At 40.8% G+C, this 15,406-nt stretch overlaps 1 protein-coding gene across 17 annotated transcripts in view; it reads right to left on the reverse strand.

Moving 5' to 3' along the window:
* Positions 1-15,406, reverse strand: part of ERCC8 (ERCC excision repair 8, CSA ubiquitin ligase complex subunit) — a 69,748-nt gene that overhangs the window by 35,159 nt on the left and 19,183 nt on the right. For all 17 annotated transcript variants that reach the window (XR_016220782.1, XM_070056737.2, XM_089313201.1 and 14 more), the window contains one exon: positions 10,426-10,549. Coding sequence is in view for 16 of the 17 variants with exons in the window: in XM_089313201.1 (XP_089169327.1) it covers positions 10,426-10,549 (124 nt within the window). In the remaining variant the exon portion in view is untranslated. The remainder of the gene's footprint in view (positions 1-10,425; positions 10,550-15,406) is intronic.

The following is a 15,406-nucleotide window of genomic DNA, read 5'->3' on the forward strand; positions in this document are numbered from 1 at the left end:
TGGCTTATTTGTTTTTTTTTTTTTTTTTATCTTTTATTTAATGAATATAAATTTCCAAAGTACGACTCATGGGTTACAATGGCTTTCCCCCCCATACCGTCCCTCCCACCCACAACCCTCCCCTTTCCCACTCCCTCTCCCCTTCCATTCACATCGAGATTCATTTTCGATTATCTTAATATACAGAAGATCAGCTTAGTATACCTTAAGTAAGGATTTCAACAGTTTGTTCCCACACAGAAACATAAAGTGAAAAATAATAGATGATTTTTTTTTTAAATCATGATGAAATCAGATCAGACCTATTGTCATGTTTAATCCCAGTGAGAGTCAAGTTGGGAATTGATAATTTCTTTTTTTTTTACAGAAGATCAGTTTAGTGTACATTAAGTAAAGATTTCAGTCGTTTGCACCCCCATAGAAGCACAAAGTGAAATATACTGTTTGAGTACTCGTTATAGCATTAAGCCTCAGTGTACAGCACATTAAGGACAGAGATCCTACATGAGGAGTAAGTGCACAGTGACTCCTGTTGTTGACTTTACAAATTGACACTCCTGTTTATGGCATCAATAATCTCCCTATGCACCAGTCATGAGTTTCCAAGGCTATGGAAGCCCCTTGAGTTCTCCGACTCTTATCTTGTTTAGACAAGGTCATAGTCAAAGTGGAGGTTCTCTCCTCCCTTCAGAGAAAGGCACCTCCCTCTTTGAAGACCTGTTCTTTCCACTGGGATCTCACTCACAGAGATCTTTTTGCCCACTGGCTTATTTGTAATAGCAACAAATTCAAGCTGAATCTTAAAAGCACCTCCCTCCTTAGAGAAAAAAACAAAAAACCTCTGTGCCCTACATTCCCAATAATCTTACTTTGTCCTCTTCACATACAAATTTTATTTTGAATTCCTTATCTCCCATGTATTTCTCAACTTGCTGCAATCTTATTTTTATTCCCACTACTGTTCTTCCAGTATCACCAATAACCTCCTTATCTTACCTATCAATAATATTCACACAGCTGACTACACCATCTTTCTTAAAACAACCTTTCATTAGCTTCCATTATATTCTATACTTCAGATTTTCCTCCTTGGCTATGCTCTTTCATTGTCTTTTGCAGGCTTTGTTTTCCTTTTTCTGTCCTTATTTAATATTGGTCTTTCTCAGGGTTTTGTTCTAGGTGCTCTTCTCTTTGCTGCCACCTTTTTTTGAGTGACTTGCAAATGTGTATTTTCAGTGTAGATCGAGTTCTAAATTCTTGACATATATAGCTCAACCCCTGTATTATCTTTACTAAAATTTCTTGTAAATCTCTCAAATGTAACAAATCTCAAAATGAACTCATCCCTCTACTCCCCTTCAGTATCATAAATAATGATATAGCTCATAAAAAACAATTCCCAAGATAGAGAACATTGAAGTAATTATTATTATTACTTTGACAGGCAGAGTTAGCGAGAGAGAGAGAGAGAGAGACAGACAGAAAGACAGACAGAGAGAAAGGTCTTCCTTTTTCCATTGGTTCATCCCTCAAGTGGCCGCTATGGCCGGTGTGTTGCGGCTGGCGTGCTGCACCCATTGGTTCACCCCCAATGGCTGCTGCGGCCAGCACACCACGCTGATTCGAAGGCAGGAGCCAGGTGCTTCTCCTGGTCTCCCATGTGGGTTCAGGGTCCAAGGACTTGGGCCATCCTCCACTGCACTCCCGGGCCACAGCAGAGAGCTGGACTGGAAGAGGAGCAACCAGGACAGAATCCGGCGCCCCAACCGGGACTAGAACCCGGGGTGCCGGTGCTGCAGGCGAAGGATTAGCCTAGTGAGCCGCGGCACCAGCTTGAAATAATTATTTTTTAAAAAGAACAGTCTTATTGAAATATAATCCATATATGACACAATGCACCCATTTAAATTGTGTACTTCAATGGTTTTTAGAATATTCAGAGCAGTGCAAACATCACCATAATAAACTTCATAAAACTTTCATCACCCAAAAAGGAATCCCATTGTCATGAGCAGTTACTCCCTGTTTTTCCCCATCCTCTGACCTGGGTAACCACTAACCAATTTTTCATCTCCATGGACTATACCTACCATTGGGATTTCATACAGATGAAATTATGTACTAAGTAGTCTGTTGTAGTTTTTCATTTAACCTATTTTCTTCTTTCATTCTGTTTCCATTTAGCATGTTTTCAAGGCTTATCCATGGTGTACCATATATTTGCACTCGATTTCTCTTTATTTTTTGAGTAGTATCCTATTGTATGGATTTACCACATTTTATTTACACATTTATCGGCTAGCAGACATTCAGCTGTGTCAACTTTTGGCTATTAGAAATAATGTTGCTATAAACATTTGCATACAAGCTTTTATGTGAACATATGTTTTCGTTTCACTTAGGGGTGGAGATGCCAAATCACTGAGCAACTCCATGCTTCACATTTTGAGAAACTGTTTTCAAAAGCAGCAGCATCCCCTACCAATAGAGAGGGTATCATTTATCCACTTCAACACTTACTATTTTTTTTATTACAGTCAACCTAAGATTAAAATGGTATCAAATTTTGTGGTTTCTGATTTTCATTTTAATGACCATTCTTGGTTTTTCACAATAGCTAACTAATTTCCAAGACTATCAATTCTCTTTTATAAATCTCTTTTATCTATCTTCCCACTGTCATATTCTAGTCAGGCCACTATCTGGTCTTCCCTGGCCTACTGCCTCTCCTCTGCCTAATTTCTAACCTATTTGCAACATATCCAGTCTGTTTTATCTAAAATGCCAACTTATTTTTTTCAGGTTTTGTCATGGTTTAGACTCTTCAATGGCTTATTTAGCCTCCCATGAGGGGGTAAATCATACTCCTTAAAATTTACAGAGCTCCTCATGATATAGATTCTGCTTCTCTGGTTTTATCTCTGGTCACTCTGATTTGGTACTCCAGCCATACTGAGCACACTTCAGACTTTAAAATGTTACCCAAAGGAGTTTTCCTCAGTTGTTCCCTCAGCGTTGCCTCTCTTCTCCCTAGTATGGATCTGGATAACTGCTACTCATCATCCTTCACTTCAGCCTCATGGGCACTTACTCTGGAAAGGCATCCCTCAATTCCCCAGGGGTGAGGTGACACTGCTACACCACTGCACATATTTCCCAGAATAGCCTCTTCAGAGCTGACTATTTCTTTGTCTCATCTCGTTAAACTTAAAGCTCTTTTACATAGGCCAGGGACAACGTCTGTTTTGCTCACCACTGAATCTTTAATTCTAACATGCAATGGAGAGGCAATAAATACTTTATTAAGAATTACTTGAATTTACTAAGTGTTTAATTTTAATGCAAAATTACCACCTTTTTCTTTCTGCTTTTTGTGACTTGCCTATCTTAGGTCATGAAGACATTTTTTGTTTTCTTCTATAGCTTTTTTCTATAGCATTTATGGATCTATAATCCATACCCTCATTGACTTTTGTGTCTAAGATTAGTATTTTTACTGGATAGCTAGTGAACCCAGTGCCATTTATGAAAAAAGTCATCCTTTCTCCAATGCACTACTGCATTACTATTTTTATTAATCAAATGACTGCACATATTTGTGTTTGTTTCTTGATTCTCTATCCTATTCTACTGATTTTTTTTTCCTCCTTCTTGCTCTAATATCACACTGCCTTAAGTAGCTAGTATAGCTTTACACTAAGTCTGCAGAGACAGGGAGACAGAAAGACAACACTCCCATCAACTGGTTCACACCCTCCCCCCAAATGCCTGTAATGACAGACTGGGCTGGGTCTGGGAGCTGGGAACGCAATCTAGGTCTTTTGTATGGATAGCAGGAGCCCAGTATTCCAGGCATCACTGATTCCTCCCAGGGTCTGCACTGGTAAGAAGCTGGAGCTGGGTATTTTTTAAATTGTTTATTTATTTAGAAAGTGAGTAAGCTAGAGAGAGATCTAGATCTTCCATCTGTTAGTTCACTGCCAGGAATTGAACCCTAGAACTAATATGGCACACAGGTGTCCTAATCTGTGTCTTAACTACTAGGATAGATGCCTGCCTCAACAATAACTCTTATTTTATTTTTTTTAAGACTTATTTATTTGAAAGTTGGAGTCACAGAGAAAAAGAGAGGCAGAGAGAGGCGGGGGGTCTTCCATCCGCTGGTTCACTCCCCAGTTGGCTGCAACGGCTGGGGCTGTGCCAATTTGAAGCCAGGAGCCAGGAGCTTCTTCCAGGTCTCCCATGCAGGTGCAGGGGACCAAGGAGTTGGGCCATCTTCTATTGCTTTCCCAGGCCATAGCAGAGAGCTGGATCAGAAGTGGAACAGCCAGGACTTGAACTGGTGCCCATATGGGATGCCAGCACTGCAGGCGGTGGCTTTTCCCACTACACCACAGAGCCGGCCCTGACAGTAACTCTTGATATCTGGCAGTAAGGTTCTACAATTTCATTCTTCTTCAAGAGGGTCTTGTCTCTGCATTTCCATATAAACATTAAAATTTGCTAGTCAGTTTCCATGAAAGAATTCTAAAATCATGACTGGAAATGCACTGATTCTGCAGATCACTGTGTAAAGAACATTATCTCTATAATACTGACCTTTCTAATTCTTGAAGATGATACATTCCACTATTTATTTACTTAGGTCTTAATTTCTTTCAATAATGTTCTATAGTTTTTTCTGTTGTGTTGAGTGATTTTGTACATGTTTCATTTAGTTTACTACTAGGTATATGACAATTTTTGATACTAAAATGAGATTGCTCTTAAAATTTTATTTTATAACTATCTGGAATTCAGGAACATAATGGACCTTATATTTGGCAACTTTGCTAAATTTAATTGTAATAGTTCTAATAGTTTGTCTATAGATCCTTTGGGTATTCAAGTTCATAATCATGTCTTTCTATGTTCATAATCATTTTAAATGTTTTCTTTCTAATCCCTATGCCTTTTATTTCCTTGCAATATTGTCCCAGCTAGGCTTTGCAATACAACATTGAACACTGGAAGAATGGGGATAACTCAAAGGGAAAGCTTTCAACCTGTTATCACTAAATATAATATTTTAATTTTAAAATAGCTATTCTATCAAATTAAGGAATTCCTCCTCCATTCCTAGTAGGTTATCACAGACTTTGGGCTGGGCATTTAACCAAGCAGTTAAGAAACCTGAATCCCACAGCAGAGTGCTTGAGTTTTATACCTGGCTCTGTCCCCGACCCCAACTTCCGACTACTCGCAGACCCTGGGAGCAGCAATGATGGCTCAAGTAACCGCTTTTCTGCCACCCACATGGTAGACAAGCATTGAGTTCCTAGGCTCCTGGTTTTGCTTCTGGCTTCAGGTCTTGGTCCAGCGTAGCTGCAAGTATTTTGGGAGTGAAACAGCAGATGGCAGTTTTACTTTTTTTCTGCTTCTCTCTGTTCCTCTGTGTTTAAAATGAAAAATTTTAAAACATGAACTTTTATTGAAAGTTCAATGAAAGTTGACTTTCATTAAATTTTTATATGTATCAAGATGATTATGTAGTTGTTCCCTATTAACAGAACAAATTATATTGATCTTCAGGTGTTAAAACATCCCTGATTGCCAGCGCCGCAGCTCACTAGGCTAATCCTCTGCCTTGCGGCGCCGGCACACCGGGTTCTAGTCCTGGTCGGGGCGCCGGATTCTGTCCCGGTTGCCCCTCTTCCAGGCCAGCTCTCTGCTGTGGCCAGGGAGTGCAGTGGAGGATGGCCCAGGTGCTTGGGCCCTGCACCCCATGGGAGACCAGGAGAAGTACCTGGCTCCTGCCATCGGATCAGCGCGGTGTGCCGCCCGCGGTGCGCCGGCCGCAGCGGCCATTGGAGGGTGAACCAATGGCAAAGGAAGACCTTTCTCTCTGTCTCTCTCTCTCACTGTCCACTCTGCCTGTCAAACAAAAACAAAAACAAAAACAAAAACAAATCCCTGATTCTTGTAATACATCTTGTCTATGGGGCCACTGTTGTAGCACAGCAGGTTAAACCTCTGCCTGTGACACTGGCATCCCATGTGGGTGCCTGCTCAAGACCCACTTCCAACCCAGATCCCTGCTAATGCCCCTAGGAAAGCAGCTGAAGATGGCCCAAGTTATTGGGCCACTGAATCCATGTGGGAAAACTGGATGAAGCTCCTGGCTCCCAGCTTTGGCCTGCCCTGGCTATTATTGCCATTTGGGGAGTGAATCAGCAGATGGAAGATTTCTTTCTCTCTCTCTGTTTCTCCTTTCTCTGTAACTTTTTTCAAATAATAAATAAAAACTTTAAATTCTGTCCAATTGTGAGATATTATTTTTTGTTGCTACATTCTGCTTATTAACAGCCTGTTTAGGATTTTTGTAATTTTTCTTACAACGTTCCTATTACGTTTTGGAATCAAGGATATGCTGACCTCATAAAACAAGTCTGTGAATGTCTCTTCTTCCTTCATTATCCTCTTTAAGTTGTTTTATAAGATTGGTATTACTGGGGCCAGCACTGTGGTGAAGAAGGTTAAGCCTCTGCCTGCAGTGCGGGCATCCCGTATGGGTGCCCATTCAAGTATAGGCTGTTCCTCTTCTGATCCAGCTCCCTGCTAATGTACCTGGGAAATCAGCAGAAGATGGCCCAAGTATTTGGGCCCATCACTTGGGCCTCTGCACCCACATGGGAGACTCGAAAGAAGCTCCAAGCTTCTAGCTTCAGCCTGGCCCAGCCCCAGTTGTTGTAGACATTTGGGGAGTGAACCAACAGATGAAGATCTCTCTCTGCCTCTCAAATAAAGAAATAAATAATTTTTTAAAAAAATGGTGCCACTTTTAAATATACTGGCAAAATCATTTAGGCCTAGAGATATTAGTATGTTTCTGGTTTTTTTTTTTTTTTTTTTTTTTTTTTTTTTGAGGGCCTGTTTCTTGGTATGCTTGGTAGTTTTTCATTAGGTGATAGAAACAGTTGCAGGTTCCAGGAAATAGGACACAGACATCTCTAGGAGGCAGGGGACTGGCTATTCTTGCCTTTTCTGAGAAGGTTATCCAAAGTCTGCCATCTTGGTCTCTTGCTCTACATCAAGAAATGGCATGGGGCTGGCACCATGGCGCAGGTTAATCCTCCACCTGTGGCGCTGGCATCCCATATGGGCGCCAGTTCGAGTCCCGGCTGCTCAGCTTCCAATCCAGCCCACTGCTGTGGCCTGGGAAAGCAGTAGAAGATGGCCCAAATACTTGGGTCCCTGCATCTGCATGGGAGACTGGGAAGAAACACCTGGCTCCTGGCTTTGGATTGGCGCAACTCCGGCCGATGCAGCCATTTAGGGAGTGAACCAATGGAAAGAAGACCTTTCTCTCTGTCTCTCCTTCTTACTGTTTGTAACTCTACCCTTCAAATAAATAAATAAAATTCTAAAAATCTAAAAAGAAAGAAAGAAAGAAAGAAAGAAAGAAAGAAAGAAAGAAAGAAAGAAAGAAAGAAAGAAAGAAAGAAAGAAATGGCAAATTACCAAAGGGGAGAAGAGCATGTAGAAAGTCAAATTCACTTGTGTAACTTTTCCTTCTCTCTAGGAACTGGCCTCTCATGGCTTAGATTCCTTGGCAGCTTTCCAAACCCTCTAACAGATACTTATGTGTCATTCAACTTTCTAGTTTTTCCCAGTAGAGATGCTGGTTTGGCTACAACTTATTTCATTATAATCAGAAGTTCATAACATACATTTAATCCTTAATATATTCTCATTTTCAATGATGCAGTTAAAATAAATATATTATTATGAAAATAAATCCAAAATAATAGGACTATTATTTTCTAACATATAAGTTCAAAAAAGCCTATTTATTTTGAGTTTTAGAAATGTACTTGATTTATATTTATTTATATAGCTCTATTTGTTTAAAAAATCAATATTAAAAATCATATAACACTTTATAATTATATTAACTATTATTCTGGGGTTAGATACATGGATCATTAGTCATCCTTAAAGTATTTATTCAGGAGTTACAAATAGTACTGGACCTTAGAATATAAAATACAGTCATTTTCCAAAAGAAGTAACAATCTAGAAAACATAGAGCTGCATCGAGCTATGAAAATGATATATTAAAGTAGTATAATAATGTGTTGAAATAAGAATACAGAAGAGTGTTATAAAGTTAAAATAAGAGGGTGAGTAACATGATTGTACATATAACAGAACTGGAGGAAGGGCTTTTGGATGTTATATAATCTGACACCTTAATTTTATAACTGAGGAGACTTTTCCTAATTATTAAATGAGTTACCTAAAGTAAAATATCTAATAAAGAGCAGAATGAGACTAGCACTCTGGCATACTACTTCTTGATTCAATGTAATTATCTTTTTTTTTTTTAATTTTATTTATTTATTTGAGAGGTAGAGTTAGACAGTGAGAGGGAGAGAGAAAGGTCTTCCTTCCATTGGTTCATTCCCCAAATGGCCGCAAAGGCTGGAGCTGTGCCAATCTGAAGCCAGGAACCAGGTGCTTCTTCCTCGTTTCCCATGCGGGTACAGAGGACAAAGCACTTAGGCCATCTTTCACTGCTTTCCACGCCACAGCAGAGAGTGGGATCAGAAGAGGAGCAGCCGAGACTCGAACCAGGGTCGGGATGCTGGCGCCACAGGTGGAGGATTAACCTACTGTGCCACGGTGCCAGCCCCGGTTCAATGTAATTATGAAAAGATCTCAAAAGGGAGAAGTTGTACACAGGGAATAGAAGTAGGGAGTATAATACAATCAAGATGTGATCAGCAAGCAAAAGGAGATCAATTTAGTTGCAGCAAATTTTTTTGCACTGAAAATAGGTAGAAGCTAGGATTGATGGAATCAAAAGACATTATGGAGAACTTAGAATGTTAGCTTGAGTTTAGACAACGGGAATTACTAGAGACTTTGCATAGAGGTATGACAAAATTGCTTTACCATAAGATAAATTCTGAGATAGAACTGTGGAAAATGTGAGAAATGTAAGGCAGGGAAATCAGGAGTCTTTAGTAGTTTAGATGTGCAATGATGATGAGTGAAATAGGAAAGAAAAGTATGAGAGTTTGAAAGAAGACTATTCAAGATTTTATGACTAAATGGATGTGAAAGGCAATCATGTTTAGTATAGAAAATTTCAAAAGGTGACACTATATTTATGTAGAAAGTCTGTAGAAAGGTATAGAAATAAGGGAATAGAGTTCAGAGAAAAAATCAGCATAGAAATTTAAATTTCACCAACTACCATAAAAACTTTTACCCACTGTCAAACTTTACTAGGCTATCATATTAATACTTTTTTTAATGTTTGTAGGTCAATAGAAGATAAATCAAATTTTCTTCCTTAGATCACTGGACCACAGTTTTCAAGTAATAAAGATTAACAACACTTAAAGAGAGCAGGTAGTGTTGTAGCACAGCAGGTTAAGACACCCAACATTCTAAATTATAACACCAGTTTGAGTCTTAGGCTCAGCTACCTATCCAGTTCCCTGCTACCATGCCTGGGAAAAGCAGTGGAAGATGACCCAACTGCTTGGGCCCTGGCACCCACATGGGAGAGCTGGATGGAATACCAGGCTCTTGACTGTGGCCTGGCCCAGCCGTGACAGTTGTGGCCATCTGGGGAGTGAAAGCAGCAGAAGGAAGATCGTTTTCTTTTTCTCATCCTCTCCCTGGCACTCTGCCTTTCAAATAAATAAATCTTAAAAAACAAAGCAACAACAAAAAACAACACTAGGGCCTGACACTGTAGCACAGCAGGTTAAAGCCTCAGACTGCAATGCCAGCATCCCATATGGACGCTGGTTCGAGTCCCAGATGCTTCACTTCCTATCCAGCTCCCTGCTAATGCACCTGGGAAAGCAGCTGAAGATGACCCAAGTGCTTGGGCCTTTGCACACGCATGGGAGATCTGGAAGAAGCTCCTGCTCCTGGCTTTGGTTCAGCTCAGCTCTAGCTGTTGTGGCCATTTGGGTAGTGATGGAAGACCTCTCTCTTTCTCTGTCTCTACCTCTCTCTTTCTCTGTCTCTACCTCTCTCAGTAACTCTTTCAAATAAATAAAAATAAATCTTCAAAAAAAAGAAAAAATACTAAACACTTTTTGAGCATTTATGATATGCTCTGTTCTAGGTACTTCATATACATTGGTTCACTTCATCCTCACAATCATTCTATAAAGCACACTTATTATCTCCACTTACAGAGGAAACTGAGACACAGTGAAGTTTGGACATTTCCCAGTGATATACAACTGGTCAACTGCAGAGCCAGGATATTCACACATGCCATCCAGCTCTCTTTAACTACTACACTGCTTTCACATCTAATATATATGACATCTTAGCAAAAATGACAGTATAATAGTTCAGGGTTAAATTCTCCTTTACTCCACAGAGAAATTTTGAAAGGTTTTAAAATGCACTTACTTGTAATGTATTTGTATCCCATACTTTCAGAGTTTTGTCAAACGAACTTGATGTGAACATGCCAGTATCGTGAGGATACCACTGTACCGTCTCCACACTGTATTTGTGAACATCAGGATGGTTTCTATAAAACAGCAATCAGAATGTAGAGATAACTTACTGAGTATCAAAACTGGAACTCTCTTAAGAACAAACAGCAGTCTCAGACAGGATATGAATGGCTATTCCTAGATCACATGCTTGTGTTCTGGCTGTCCCGAAGCGGAGAGAACCTGTTTAGGTATCTCTAAGTCAGGTTCCATGGAGTGACCTGAAGGCCTGCCTCTGATTAAGGAGACTTCCTATTTCTGTACTATAGATAGCCTAGAGGGAGTAGTCATCTGTATTGGACTTCTTGTAATTGGAGCTGGAGACTTGTCCTAACTGGAAGAGACAAAGATTTTGGTTCTGGATTTGTTTTTCCCAAGTACATGCTATCAGCACTACCATTCTTAGAAATGCTGAAATGCCTCACTCCTTCATGGTACCCTATATGATACAGCATCTCATCAATAACTTTATGACCAAAGAATTCCAGTGTGGATGCCCATGGCATTCACTAGTCTTATGTTCCCAATCACCCCTAGAAGCATGATCCACTGCAGATTCAGTTAAACATAAACTACATATAATACATCACCTCACAAGGAGAATGTACTGTCTCAAAAGTTGCAGTATATGCTCTGAAACAGTGATCAACACCAAATCTTACCTAAACCTTAATTCAAACAAACTGGCCGTTAAGAGACATTTATGAGGGGCCAGTGTTGTGGCATAGCAGGTTAAGCTTCTGCCTGCAGCACCAGCATCTCATATTGGCACTACTTTGAGTCCTGGCTGCTCCATTTCTGCTTTGTGACTCTTTTTTATTTAGACATTTCATGGTTGCTAGCCATTTTATCCTTTTTTCTTTTTAAAGATTTATTTATTTATTTGAAAGTCAGAGTTACAGAGAGGCAGAGGCAGAGAGAGAGAGAAAGAAAGAGGTCTTCCATCCGCTGGTTCACTCCCCAGATGGCCACAATGGCCAGAGCCATGCCAATCTGAAGCCAGGAGCCAGGAGTTTCTTCCCGGTCTCCCATGTGGGTGCAGGGGCCCAAGGACTTGGGCCATCTTCTATTGTTTTCCCAGGCCACAGCAGAGAGCTGGATCAGAAGTGGAGTAGCCAAGATTGGAACCAGCGCCCATCCTGGCATGCTGGCACTACAGGCAGTGGCTTTACTCGCTATGCCACAGCACCGGCCTCTGCACCATTTCTGATTCAGCTCCCCACTAACTCACCTGGGAAACCAGTGGAGGCCCTGCACCCATGTGGGAGACCAGGAGAAGTTCCTGGTTCCTAGCCAGGCTGTTGTGGCCATATGAAGAATGAACCAGCAGATGGAAGATACCTCTGTCTCTCCTCTCTGTGTAACTCTTCCTTTAAAATAAATAAATTGTAAAAAAAAAAAAAAAAAAAAAAAAAAGAGACATTTATGAAACAATGGTAGGCAATCTGAACACTAATAGTATACTTACTATTAGTAAATTATTTCACATGTGATGTTAATGGTAGTGTGGTTATGCTTATAAAAAGTCTCTTTTAAATATATACAAATAATCTTGGATAAAATATGTTATCTGGGATTTGCTTAGAAATAATCCTAAAGATGGGTGAATGGAGGGTAAAGATGAAGCAAGATTACTTAACGATAGGTGTTGAAGCTGGGTGATGGGTAAACAGTTTATTATACTACTCTCTGCTTTTATATACATTAGAAATTCACTATAATGAAATAAACAGAAAACTACTGCAAATTTACGCAGACATAACAAAAATGGGTCTGATTCCTAAGAGTGAAGATGACTCCAAATCACAATACTAGGTAAAGGACCACGCTGTATATTTACAGTGTTACTCGAAGGAATGAGAACAGGAAGAAGAAAAAAATAATTTTTTTAAGATTTATTTTATTTATTTGAAAGGCAGGGTGACAGAGAGGGAGAGACAGAGATCGTCCATCTAATGGTTTATTCACCAACTGCCAGGAGCCTGCCGAAGCCTTTGGGCCTTCATATGCTGCTTTCCCAGGTGCTTTAGCATGGAGCTATATTGGAAGTGGAACAGCCAGGATTTGAACTTGCACTCTGATATGGGATGGCAGTACCCTAAGTGATGACGTAACCCAATGTGCCACAATGCCCAGAAGGAAAGTCTGAAATACCAGCTCTGGCTTTGAGATAGTTGTAAAAATACAAGGACTATAGTGCCTATCATATTTCCTTTTTTTCTCCATCATATACATATTTAAACTATTTTCCTTACTTTATATAGCATTATCTTGACCTGGAAATGGAGGTGGTAATAAACACACTCCTGATCATCTGTGGGAAAGGATGATCGCCTCTTCGACTGTATAATGGATACATGCGGGCAAGGTTATGTGTACTAGGCTTCATCAGATCTACTTGAGAATCTAAATCTTGAGGTAGGAACACAAATCTCATAGAGAGTTACTCATTATCTATATTTGTAGAGTTAGTCTTTGTTGGTGACATGTGACAGCACCCAAACCAAATTGTTCTTGGGATGAGATCTGTGTTCTCTATCTTAGTTTCTTTTACTTTTTACTCATTTTCTAAATTTGATTCTGCCATCTCCCACCTTATGTGAGATACTAAATATCCTCCCAATAAATTTCTACAATCGGCCGGCGCCGCAGCTCAATAGGCTAATCCTCCACCTAGCAGTGCCGGCACACCGGGTTCTTGTCCCGGTCGGGGCGCCGGATTCTGTCCCGGTTGCCCCTCTTCCAGGCCAGCTCTCTGCTGTGGCCCGGGAAGGCAGTGGAGGATGGCCCAAGTGCTTGGGCCCTGCACCCCATGGGAGACCAGGAGAAGCACCTGTCTCCTGCCTTCGGATCAGCGCGGTGCGCCAGCCGCAGCGCGCCAGCCATGGTGGCCATTGGAGGGTGAACCAACAGCAAAGGGAAGACCTTTCTCTCTGTCTCTCTCTCACTATCCACTCTGCCTGTCAAAAAAAAAAAAAAAAAAAAAAAAATTCTACAATTACTTTCGATTTGCTCCTAAGACTCTTGGTTTCTACAGATTTTCCCCCCGATATTAGTTTTAAATAAATCATTAATGTAGAGATCACAAATAAAAACTCATTTATATTTAAAACATGGAGAAGATGTTTGGCATGGTGGTAAAGGTGCTACGTGGGACACTGGCACCCCATATCTGAGTACCTGAGGTTAGGTCTCAGCTCTGCTTCCAATTCCAGCTTCCTGATAATATACAACCTGGGAGGCGGCAGAACACGACTCAAGCAGTTGGGTCCCTGTTATCTACTTGTGATACGCAGTCTGCGTTCCAGCCTCCTGGCTTTGGCCTGGCCCAGCCGGGGCTGTTATGGGCATTCTGGGTGTGAACCAGCAGATGAAAGACCTCCATATGTTTGCCTCTATGTTTTTCAAATAAATAAAGATATTATCTTACTATGTATGGTTATTTATTCTCATTCACATGTATTTTTTTATCTGAAAGGCAGAGTAACAGTGAGACAGGGAGAGACAGAGAGAGTGAATTTCTATCCACTGATTCACTCCCCAAATGGCCACAATGGCTGGAGGTGGCAGTCTGAAGTCAGGAGCCAGGAGCTTTTTCCAGGTCTCCCACATGGGTGAAGGAGCCCAAACACTTGGGCCATCTTCTGCTGCTTTCCCAGGTGCATTGGCAGGTAACTGGATCAGAAGTGGAGCAGCCAGGACTCAAACCAGCACCGATATGGGATACTGATACCACAGGTGGCAGCTTTACCCACTACGCCACAGTGCTGGTTGCCTCATTCACATTTAATAAGAATGTTGGTAGAAGAATGGAATCTTGTTAGTGCTCAAGAACAAACACATTAAGTGCACCAATAATAAGTGTCAGAAAATAGTCTAAGCTACATTAACTTAATAAGTCTCTTGAAATTATTTTAAAAATTAAATTATAAATTCTTCTGAAGTAAAAATGCTATTTTAATCATTTTGTAAAGATGACCACTATATGCTCATGTGTAAATACAGTCACACTTTTTTTTAAAAAGTTTGAATACAATTGTACAGACAAGAGTGACACACTAAGCATTTACTTATGTTACACACCAAAAAAGCATGAAACAAAATCATTACGTAACAATCAGAATATATGAAAATATTGTTTGGCTATAAAGCAATTAAACTTAATGTTGAAATGTTAGCTAGGATGAAATAAGATAAAAATGAGTGGGGTGGGTGTTGTGGTGCAGTAGGTTAAGCCTCCGCCTGCAAGGCTGGCATTCCACATGGGCACCTGTTGAGACTCGGCTGCTCCAATTGTGATCCAGCTCCCTGCTAATGTGCCTGGGAAAGCAGCAGAAGATGGCCCAAGTGCTTGGGTTCATATACTCACATGGGTGCCCCAGAAGAAGCTCTTGGCTCTTGGCGTTGGCCTGGCTGTTGCAGGCAGCAGGGGAGTGAAACAGCAATTGGAAGATATATCTCTCTCTCTCTCCCCTCCATCTTTACCTATAGCTCTGTCTTTCAAATTAAAAAAAAGTCTTTAAAATATAAGATTAGTGAATTATTTAATGTAACCATCTTATACTTTAGAATTTAATTTTGCTTCTTTGTTTTGGTGAGGGTAGGAAAAGAGTATAAATGGCCTAATAAGCCTTTTCAAAAGCAAGTTCCAGGCTGGCGCCGCGGCTCACTAGGCTAATCCTCCCCTGTGACGCCGGCATCCCGGGTTCTAGTCCCGGTCGGGGCGCCGGATTCTGTCCCGGTTGCTCCTCTTCCAGTACAGCTCTCTGCTTGCTGTGGCCCGGGAGTGCAGTGGAGGATGGCCCAAGTGCTTGGGCCCTGCACCCCATGGGAGACCAGGAGAACACCTGGCTCCTGGCTTCGGATTAGCGCGGTGCGCTGGCCACAGCGCA

This window comes from Oryctolagus cuniculus, chromosome 14 (assembly GCF_051225735.1).
Source record: "Oryctolagus cuniculus isolate XC-2025 breed Fujian yellow rabbit chromosome 14, ASM5122573v1, whole genome shotgun sequence".
Taxonomy (NCBI): Eukaryota; Metazoa; Chordata; class Mammalia; order Lagomorpha; family Leporidae; genus Oryctolagus; species Oryctolagus cuniculus.